Source organism: Lipotes vexillifer, unplaced genomic scaffold (genome assembly GCF_000442215.2).
Source record: "Lipotes vexillifer unplaced genomic scaffold, Lipotes_vexillifer_v1.1 scaffold421, whole genome shotgun sequence".
Taxonomy (NCBI): Eukaryota; Metazoa; Chordata; class Mammalia; order Artiodactyla; family Lipotidae; genus Lipotes; species Lipotes vexillifer.
Genome location: NW_006781198.1, coordinates 269,658 through 280,239, shown reverse-complemented (window position 1 = coordinate 280,239; position 10,582 = coordinate 269,658). Strand labels below are relative to the sequence as shown.

At 40.8% G+C, this 10,582-nt stretch overlaps 1 protein-coding gene across 2 annotated transcripts in view; it reads left to right on the top strand.

Moving 5' to 3' along the window:
- Positions 1-10,339, top strand: part of MRS2 (magnesium transporter MRS2) — a 28,430-nt gene extending 18,091 nt beyond the window's left edge. Inside the window, exons 8-11 of one of the 2 annotated variants that reach the window (XM_007454514.1) lie at positions 1,066-1,218; positions 1,469-1,586; positions 8,966-9,079; positions 9,619-10,339. In XM_007454514.1, the coding sequence (XP_007454576.1) occupies positions 1,066-1,218; positions 1,469-1,586; positions 8,966-9,079; positions 9,619-9,729 (496 nt within the window). In that variant the 3' untranslated portion in view covers positions 9,730-10,339. The remainder of the gene's footprint in view (positions 1-1,065; positions 1,219-1,468; positions 1,587-8,965; positions 9,080-9,618) is intronic. The other variant, XM_007454515.1, reaches the window with a different exon arrangement.
- The last annotated feature ends 243 nt before the right edge of the window (positions 10,340-10,582 follow it).

Sequence of the window (10,582 nt, the reverse complement as noted above, 5' to 3'; positions counted from 1 at the left end):
TATGCCCCCCCCAACCCCTCTCCTCATGCCCCCCCCACCCCAGCAGTGGTGCCCTACCTCTCTGGGGGGCCCAGGCTTCTTCCCTCAGTGGTGGCACACCACACCCTAGCCCCCTCAGGCAGCCACCCCCAGTCTTCTCCCCTGTTCTGACCTCTGAAGCCTGAGCCTCAGCACCCAGCCCCCACCCGCCCCAGTGGAGGACCGTCTCAGGCTGGGGAGTGCCAGGCAGCGGCACCAGCTGACTGTGTGGGGCGCTCTCCGCTTTGCCCTCCACAACCTGCTTGTTGTGCTCTCCAGGAGGCTCTGAAGCTCCCCACCCCACCCTGTCCCAGCTGATCTGCCCGCCAGGGAGGAGACTTCCCAGTGTTCTGACACCTTTCCTCTTTCACAGCTCCCTCCTGGGAGCAGGTCCCTTCCTGGTTCCTTTCTCTCTCTCTGTCTCTTTTTTTTTCTTTTGTCCTTCCCAGTTATGTGGAGATTTTCTTGCCCTTTTGGAAGTCTGAGGTCTTCTGCCAGCGTCCAGTAGGTGTTCTGTAGGAGTCATTCCGCGTGTTGATGTATTTGTGGGAGAAGGTGAGCTCCCCGTCCTGCTCCTCTGCCATCTTGAGCCTCTGACTGTATTGACATTTTTCAAAAACAGTTTACTTCATATATGAAAATGATGATATATATTTACCTTGGAAAGGAAATGCTCTTTATGTTCATTTTTAATTTTTGGTTTTATTTTACCTGATAGTGATTTGGGATTTGCACTAATTCATCAGCATTCACATGTCTGCATTTTCCTGTAACTGGCAGCATTGCATGAGCATCGCTGGGATCAGGGCCATGGAATACAGTGAGGCCTGTGTAGGGATGGAACCCGTGTCCTCAACTACCTGTGTCATGTTTAGGATCAGTTGGCAAAGCCACTTCATACTGGCCTCAATCACAATAATAGTAAAGGCAAAGGGTAGCTTTTTCTCTGGTAGCTGAATATTTTATACTAATTCAGGAAGTTCTGTGGTACTAAATGTATAATGCATGTATTGGGGGCATGTTAATTATGTTAACTCTTAATTAAAGTGAAAAGAGCAGTGCTGGGATTGACCATGCAGAAGAGATGGAGTTGCTGTTGGAAAACTACTACCGATTAGCTGAGGATCTTTCCAATGCAGCTCGGGAACTTAGGGCACTGATTGATGATTCACAGAGTATCATATTCATCAACTTGGACAGGTAAGAAGGCCTCGTATAAAACAATCCGTATTTTCTTTATAAAATAATACAAAATAATAAAGCTTTTAAGCATAGCTTTATTTTTCCATTTTGGAAAGAATTATACCATCATTATCGTTTGTAATCACTACATGGAAGAGTCTTTTGTTTAAGGTGTGTGTTTAATCCATGTGTTCTTTAATAGATTCTTTAGTGAATTTGCTGTGTGTAGTTGGTAAGATCTTCTGAACTAAGCAGTTGTTCTCCCCAGCCACCGTAATGTGATGATGAGGTTGAACCTACAGTTGACCATGGGAACCTTCTCTCTTTCGCTCTTTGGACTAATGGGAGTGGCTTTTGGAATGAATTTGGAATCTTCCCTTGAGGAGGTGAGAATGTATTATTTCAGTAATCTAGAGGTTGTTTTTAATGTTTTGAAGATAATTTTTAACGGATTTTTTTTAAAGAGAACTCTATTTATTTATTTATTTATTTATTTATTTTGGGCTGTGTTGAGTCTTCATTGTTGTGCATGCGCGGGCTTTCTCTAGTTGCGGTGAGCGCAGGCTACTCTTCGTTGTGGTGTGTGGGCTTCTCACTGCGGTGGCTTCTGTTGTTGCGGAACACGGGCTCTAGGTGCGCGGGCTTCAGTAGTTGTTGCTCGCGGGCTCTAGAGCACAGGCTCAGTAGTTGTGGCACATGGGCTTAGGTGCTCTGCGGCATGTGGGATCTTCCCAGACCAGGGCTCAAACCCGTGTCCCCTGCATTGGCAGGTGGATTCTTTTTCTAACCCCTTTATTGGAGTATAATTGCTTTATAACAAAGTGAAGCAGCTATATGTATACATATATCCCCATATCCCCTCCCTCTTGCGTCTCCCTTCCACCCTCCCTATCCCACCCCTCTAGTTGGTCACAAAGCACCGAGCTGATCTCCCTGTGCTATGCGGATGCTTCACACTAGCTAGCTATTTTACATTTGGTAGTGTATATATGTCCATGCCACTGTCTCACTTCGTCCCAGCTTACCCTTCCCCCTCCCTGTGTCCTCAAGTCCATTCTCTATCTGCATCTTTTCCTGTCCTGCCCCTAGGTTCTTCAGAACCTTTTTTTAAAGATTCCATATATATATGTTAGCATACGGTATTTGTTTTTCTCTTTCTGACTTACTTCACTCTGTATGACAGACTCTAGGTCCATCCACCTCACTACAGATAACTCAGTTTCGTTTCTTTTTATGGCTGAGTAATATTCCATTGTATATATGTGTCACATCTTCTTTATCCATTCATCTATTGATGGACACTTAGGTTGCTTCCATGTCCTGACTATTGTAAATAGAGCTGCAGTGAACATTGTGGTACTTGACTCTTTGAATTATGGTTTTCTCAGGGTATATGCCCAGTAGTGGGATTGCTGGTTCATATGGTAGTTCTATTTTTAGTCTATTAAGGAACCTCCGTACTGTTCTCCATAGTGGCTGTATCAATTTACATTCCCACCAATAGTGCCAGAGGGTTCCCTTTTCTCCACACCCTCTCCAGCATTTATTGTTTGTAGATTTTTTGATGATGGCCATTCTGTCTGGTGTGAGATGATATCTCATTGTAGTTTTGATTTGCATTTCTCTAATGATTAGTGATATTGAGCATCCTTTCATGTGTTTGTTGCAATCTCTATATCTTCTTTGGAGAAACGTCTGTTTAGGTCTTCTGCCCATGTTTGGATTGGGTTGTTTGTTTTTTTGATATCGAGCTGCATGAGCCGCTTGTAGGCAGGTGGATTCTTAACCACTGTGCCACCAGGAAAGTCCCTTTAATGGATTTTAAAAGAAAGTTTTAACATGTATACTCCCCTAGTGAAATAAAATATATACTCTAACTCATTTAAAATTCATGCCGTATTGTTAGACTCTAACATAGATAGCCTAGGTTACTTTATGATTCCCAAAACATGTAATTACACATGGGAAAGTTTTGACAAAACAGTAGTACACTGTGAGTCAGTGTTAATGAGGGATTCTTTTTTTTTTTCTTTTAAATTCTTGTGTGTCAGGCAGTGTTCCTGGCAGTTGCATGCTTTATTTGACTCAGTTATCAAAACTCTGAAAATGATTATATCTTCCCTGCTTTATAGGTAGGAAAACTGAGGCTCAGAAAATGTTAGTAACTTGACCAAGGGCACAGAGCTAGGAAATAACAGAACTAGGATTTAGTCCCCAAGACTTGCACTTTCCACTTTGCTCCATTTTAATATAACACTGAACTCTCAGAGTTTTTTTTTTAATTAAATTATTTATTTATTAGGCTGTGTCAGGTCTTAGTTGCAGCACGTGGGATCTTTGTTGCGCCATGCAGGATCTTTCATTGTGGCATGCAGGCTTCTCTAGTTGCAGCACGTGGGCTTCTCTCTAGTTGTGGCATGCGGGCTCTCTAGTTGTGGCGCAGGCTCAGTAGTTAAGGCATGCAGGCTCCAGAGTGCAAGGCCTCGGTAGTTGCGGTGTGCAGGCTTAGTTGTCCTGTGGCAGGTGGGATCTTAGTTCCCTGCCCAGGGATGGAAGCTGCATCCCCTGCATTGGAAGGCAGATTCTTTTAACCACTGGACCACCAGGGAAGTCCCTTGCAGGGTTTTTCATAACATTGTAGGCTTGTACTTTCAGAAGATGTCTTACTATGAGATTTCTAGAAACGAATCTGCATGTGCATTTGGCAGGCACACTCTGGCGCTGGGCTCTGTGTCCTAGTTAACAGATCTATTCTCTGTCTCTGGCTGTTGCCGAAGTCCAACCCACGTCCTCTCATCAGGACCACTATTCACTTTTATAAAGTGGTCTTTAAAAGAAGCAAATCTGATGGTCACTCTTCTGTGTAAAATTATTAAGGGCGTTTTGACTGTCCTTAAGATTAAAAATCCAGATTCCTTGGCCTGTAGGGCTTTCCCTGGTCTGCTGCACCCACATCTCCATCTTGTCTCCAGACACCTTCCCATCACCGTCAGTTGATTCATCACTATTCTTACTCACGGGGCCTCCACACGTCTCTCCTCGGCATCCACCTGTTTTTGCCTAGTTAACATCTGTTTCTCTCTCAGGTCTCAACTTATGTGTTACTTCCAAGGAGACTCTTCCTTGACTGCACCCCCAACCCAGCCGAGTAAAATTACTCCCCTGGTTATATGTGCCCAAATAACCCCACACTTCCCATTTGCCGTGTTCCTCAAGTTTGCAGTTGCTGTTTAAAGTCTGCAAAAGATCGTAGCTCCCTGAAGCAAAGTCAGCATTAGTCATTTTAATGCTCCTTATAAGATGTGAAAGAAAAATAAATGCAGCACACTTCATTCATTCATCTTACAATACGGTTTTTGGTGCCTGTTGCACACTAAACACTGCTTTTAGCCGTGGGGATATAGCATTGAGTCCCTGCCCTTGTGGAGATTCCATTACAGTGAGGTAGAAGAGAATAAACAGATCCATGGTATATTAGGTGATAAGTGCCATAAAGAAAAATAAAGCCAGGTAAAGGGAGAGACTGTTAGCAGGAGGTGAGACGAGGGGCATCCTAGAGATAGGGTGGTCGAGGAAGATCTTTCTGAGGAGGTGACCCTAGAGCAGAGACCTGAATGAAAAGAGAAAGTGGGAAGGCCTGGGAGGAAGATGATCTAAGCAGAGGGAACCATGCATGTGAGACTGAGGCAGGGTTGCACTGAGCTTGTTGAAGGAACAGCAAGAAGGCCAGAGTGGTAGGGGAGGTGCGTCAAGTGGAGAAAGGCAGGGAGAGTGTCAGAAGGACAGAGGGGGGGAGGGTGTGTTGATTTTGTGGTGCATGCTAAGAGTTTGGGCTTGTTCTAAGTGTGACAGGAATCTCTTGGAGGCTTTTGAGCCCAAATATAGTAGAAAGTCCAGTAGTCGCCGAAATATCTTGTGCGACATAGACCAACCCTGGACATTCTCAGAAGGTACTTCCAAAGACCTTTGCAAATTCCCCAATTTGTGACTGCAGAACTCTTTCCTGTCATTCTCCCAAATTATTTTTGTTAAGAACTATTTTTATGTACATATACTCACTTCACAAGCTAACTCTATCTTTTTTTTTTTTTTTTTACAAGCTAACTCTATCTTATGCTTACTCTAATATTTTTCTCTAAATGCCCATTAAAAAAGAATAGTTTTTAGAAATTCCTTTCTGATAGTTTCAGCATATGCAATAATTCTGGTTGTAATGAGATCTGAGTAGAAAGTAGTGAGCTAGGCTTGCCCCCAGAGCAAGATTCAGATCAGTGTCTCACCAGAGTCGCAAATGACATCTCCAGGTTTCCTGGAGAAGAGTTGAAAGATGTTCATTAAATCTATGAATATCAGAGGTTTCCCTGTTCTTGTATCGTTGGAGTTAATATTTACGGTGGTGAATCCAAGATAGGAAAAACATTTTTCTTTTTTAAAATAATACCAGACTGTCTCAAGAATAGTCAAATATTGCCATACAGCCTTTACTCAGATTCTTCAAACAGCAACATTTTATCATATTTACTCTATCATCCTATCAATATATACATACATTTTTTCTAAATCATTTGAGAGTAAACAAAAAATGATGCTCCTTTACATCTAGATATTTCAGTATATATTTCCTAAAAACATGTGTTCTCTTACATAACCACAGCTCCAGAAAATTAACATTGAAACAACACTATTTTCTAATCTGTGGAACCTGGTCAGGTGTCACCACTCAGCTCAGTAGAGCCCTTTGCCTCATAGAAAACTTGGATCGTGTGTTGTTATATATAGTTGTCATGTCTCCTTAGGCTTCTTTAAAAGGCCAGTTTTTCGATCTTTGTCTTTCATGGCCTTGACGTTCACAAAGAATGTAGGTCAGTTGTTTGGCCTTTGATACTCTTTCTTCATTATTAGATTCTGGTTACACATTGTGTCAGTGTGTTCCTCACATTGAATCCCATCAGGAGACCCTTGATGTCAGTTTGTCTCATTACTGGTGATACTAACTAGGATCATTTGGTTTAGGTGGTATCTGCCCACTTTCTGTCCTGTGAAGTTACTCTTTTTCTCTGTGGAATTAAGTATCTTGTAAGAACTCTGCTATTCATCAAATTTGTACCCTCTAGTTTTGTTATTTTTTTAATTCAAGTATAGTTGATTTACAATGTTGTGTTAGTTTCTGCTGCACAGCAAAGTGATTCAGTTATACATATATATACATTTTTTAATATTCTTTTCCATTATGGTTTATCATAAGATATTGAGTATAATTCCCTGTGTTATACAGTAGGACCTTGTTGTTTATCCATTCTCTATATAATAGGTGACATCTGCTCACCCCAACCTCCCACTCCATCCCTCCCCCCAGCCCCCTCCCCTTGGCAGCCACAAGTCTGTCCTCTATGTCTGTGAGTCTGTTTCTGTTTTTTAGGTAGGTTCATTTGTGCCATATTTTACATTCCACATATAAGTGATATCATATGGTATTTGTCTTTCTCTCTCTGACTCACTTAGTATGATAATCTCTAGTTTCATCCATGTTGCTGCAAATGGCATTGTTTCATTCTTTCTGATGGCTGAGTAATATTCTGTTGTATACACATACCACATCTTCTTTATCCATTCCTCTTTCGATGGACATTTAGTTTGTTTCATGTCTTGGCTGTTGTGAATAGTGCTGCTATGAACATAGGGGTGCATGTATCTTTTTGAATTATAGTTTTGTCTGGATATATGCCCAGGAGTGGGATTGCTGGATCATATGATAATTCTATTTTTAGTTTTCTGAGGAACCTCTGTACTGTTTTTCATAGTGGCTGCACCAACTTACATTTCTCACCAACAGTGTAGGGGAGGGTTCCCTTTTCTCCACACCCTTTCTAACATTTGTTATTTGTAGACTTTTTCATGATGGCCATTCTGACCTGTGTGAGGTGGTACCTCATTGTGGTTTTGATTTGCAGTTCTCTAATAATTTGCACCCTCTAGTTTTAGCATGCACTAATTGATCCACAATGGATTCATGTCTGAATCAAGTACTGCAATGATGATTATCACATGGTGATTTCTAATTCCATCACTCCTCCTACTTTTATTCTTTGTAAAGTAGAGCCTTCCTTCTCTCCCGGCTATTTATTCATTTGTATCAGTATGGACTCGTGGGGTCTTACTTTATCATCTGTCACTACTGTCATTATTTATCTTGGTGTTCCAATTGTTCCTTTCATGCTGACTTCTGAGTACTTTTGACATGTGTCCCCATCAGTTTTAGTGCTTTTTTAGCCTCTGGCACATCAAGATGTTCTAGGCATCTTATTTTTAAGGAGTAGATAGACTGAACAGTGGCAGAGATGAAGAGTTTGAAAGGTAGGTACTTGAACATACAATACTGCAGGGCACGACCAGAGCAGAGGGGACATTACAAATCCAACTCTTAGACACTTGTCCCTTCCCTTAATCTCCTAGAGGTCTCACACTGTGCTGTGTGTGTATTTTAATGACACGTAGAATTTTGGACTTGCTTACCTCTCAAGTTTATCACATTTTAGCATTCCCAGACTTTATAGGGCATTACAGAACCAGTCTATAGCAAAAAAAAAAAAAAAAAACGGTAATCTGGGTATGCTAAATCTCATTTAAACATAATTTTTACTTAATAAATTAGCGCCTTTGTTTAGGATAACTGGAAATGTGTTCATCCAAACAGTTAACTCACATTAGCACTTGTCTTGTTGATAAATTATGTCTAACATCTAATTTCATGTTAAAAAGGATGCAGATTTCTTTTTCATATGTGGCTTGAATTTCCATCAGTGGTTACTGATCATTTTGGAGGAAATTGAGCTCCCAATCACTGGAGACCAAGCCGTTGTTGATAATAACGAATGGCATTTCTGTAGCTGAGACTCCTTCCATGTGGGAGATTAATATAAATTCTGTGATTCTGTACATTCACACGTGCACTCAAAAGCATCACACTGCAGAAGATAATACAATTCTGAAAGTGACAGGCCAATTCCCTGGCGGTCCAGTGGTTAGGACTCTGGGGGCCTGAGTTTGATCCCTGGTCAGGGAACTAAGATCCTGCAAGCCACGCAGCGTGGCCCCCCCCAGAAAAAAAAAAAAGAAAAGAAAGTGACAGTGAGGGAAAATGTTCACTGTAAGTCAGAGGTTCCCAGACTTTCTTGGTTCATGATGCTTTTAGTGTCTTAGTAATTTTTTTGCAGCATCCCTAGACCAAAAGTTTCTTTCATTATGTTAGAGTTTCTGTCATGTTACCTTACAGTTTCTTTTATGAAGAAGGTAGGTCAAAACAATTTAAGAGTAGCAGTTCTCATGGCATTCCACAGATGGCACTGTGATTTCCTTGAGAATTTAAAGTATTCTGTGGTGCTGTAATGCCAGGACACCTCAGCTCACAGTTTGGCAAATGTGGCTAAGCAAAAAATTTAAATTAAGTTGTATGTCCTATGTGATCCTAACTATTATAACTATTAAAATTTGTGTGACTGTAAACAGACTGGAAGGAAACATAAAGTAAAAGCAGTTAATGTGGGTTCATTGATGATCGTAAAATACTCTTAAATCATGTTTTCCTTCTGACTTATTTTCTGGCGCTTGGTCTCTGGGTGCTATTTGTTCTTAGTTCCTAAAGGAAAGAGCAGTACAAATGACAGAAGATTTCTTTTAAACTCTGGGGCAATGATAAGTTCAGGAAATTTTGTCACTAAGGAAACTAACCTTTTGTGATTGAAATTAACTGTGTGTTCTCTTTTAGGACCATAGAGTGTTTTGGCTGATCACAGGAATTATGTTCATGGGAAGTGGCCTCATCTGGAGGCGTTTGCTGTCATTCCTTGGACGACAGCTGGAAGCTCCTTTGCCTCCTCTGGTATGAAGGGTCTGGTTCACAGCAATACCGCAGAGGGGTTACAGTCCTGGGCTCTGAAGTCCTGTGGCCTGGGCTTAAGCTGTCACGGGCTTTGTGACGCTGAGCAGGTTACTTAATTTCTCTGAGCCTCGCTCAGTTTTTCCGCATCTGCCACCTGCTTCATGTAATTAAAGGGAGAATTAGATAATGTGTGTAATGCACTTATGAGCACAGGGCCTGGCACAGTAAATAAGTTAGAAATTTATTCTGTGTGGGACACTGACAAGCATTGTACATTTAGACAGATGTTAGTAACTTTGTGGTGCAGCTTTTGTCATAACCAAAATTGAAATGTAGAGAACGTTTATCGTGTATAGGAAAAGATACACAGGTTACCTCTTTTTCTTACGTTTCTACTTATAGTTTATACCCCTGGAGCTCAAGACACTGATACATGGCTTGCAGTCCTTTCCTCGTTTAGTAGTTAACGTATCGTTTTACTGGTGGCTTTTCTTTTAAACAGACACAACTAAAATTACGAATTTTTCTGCTTCATTTAGATGGCCTCTTTACCTAAAAAGACACTGCAGGCAGATAGAAGGACGGAAACGAAACACAGCTTCAGGCCGGATGGACTTGAATCAAGCAGGAGTGTCCTAACAAACCGTTAGGCACAACCCGGTGGAAACGGAATTATTTTTTTATGGTAGTCACAGGAGAATTCTGATATTCTTCTAGTATTTTCTTTTATAAGAGTCAGAGACTTGGGGAAAAAACCACTGACATTTAAATTACAGTGTCTGATGTTAAAAATATTATGGCAGTCACAGTACTAGAACTTAATTGCATTTTCAGGATTCTGAGTAAAGAAACAAAGCGCTTGCTTTGTAAAAGGCCAAAGTTCTATTTCCTACAAACTTAAGAAGCTGTTTTTATAGACATGTAAGGCATGGAGAGATTAACTTAACACAGAATAGATTGTGGTATCAATTTTATTTAATTTATACATGTCAACAAAAGTGCAACCTCATGCCAAATGAAGCCTGGAAACTTGACAAGCCCACAGTTATGAGACCAGGTAGCCATAGTTCTTAGTACAAGGAATCACATTCTTGTGAATTTGTCACTCTCAGGTGACTGAAAAGCTAGCAGAATATATATTAACCTTAAAACAAACTCTGGGAGTTTGTGCTTTAAACCAGTCTTTGACATAACCTTATTTTCTTGTATTTGCCCCCTTTTTATATAAGGAATAAAAAAAAAGGAAATGAGCTTAATGTCAGCTTTATATAGATTCCAGTTAGTCAGAATTTTACTTCCTCAACCAATGAAACTATTTTTCTTTGCTTGACTATAATTAAAGCTTTTGGAAATTGAGCTGAAAGAATTTCCATTCTGTTACTGCTTTATAGCTGTTTTGGTCATTCCCTGGTTTTTAGAACAGATAGACATGTCACCCCAAAAAGGAAAATATATGTAGCCTAGTTAATCTATTTGCCTACACCTTGGAGGTTGACAGATGGG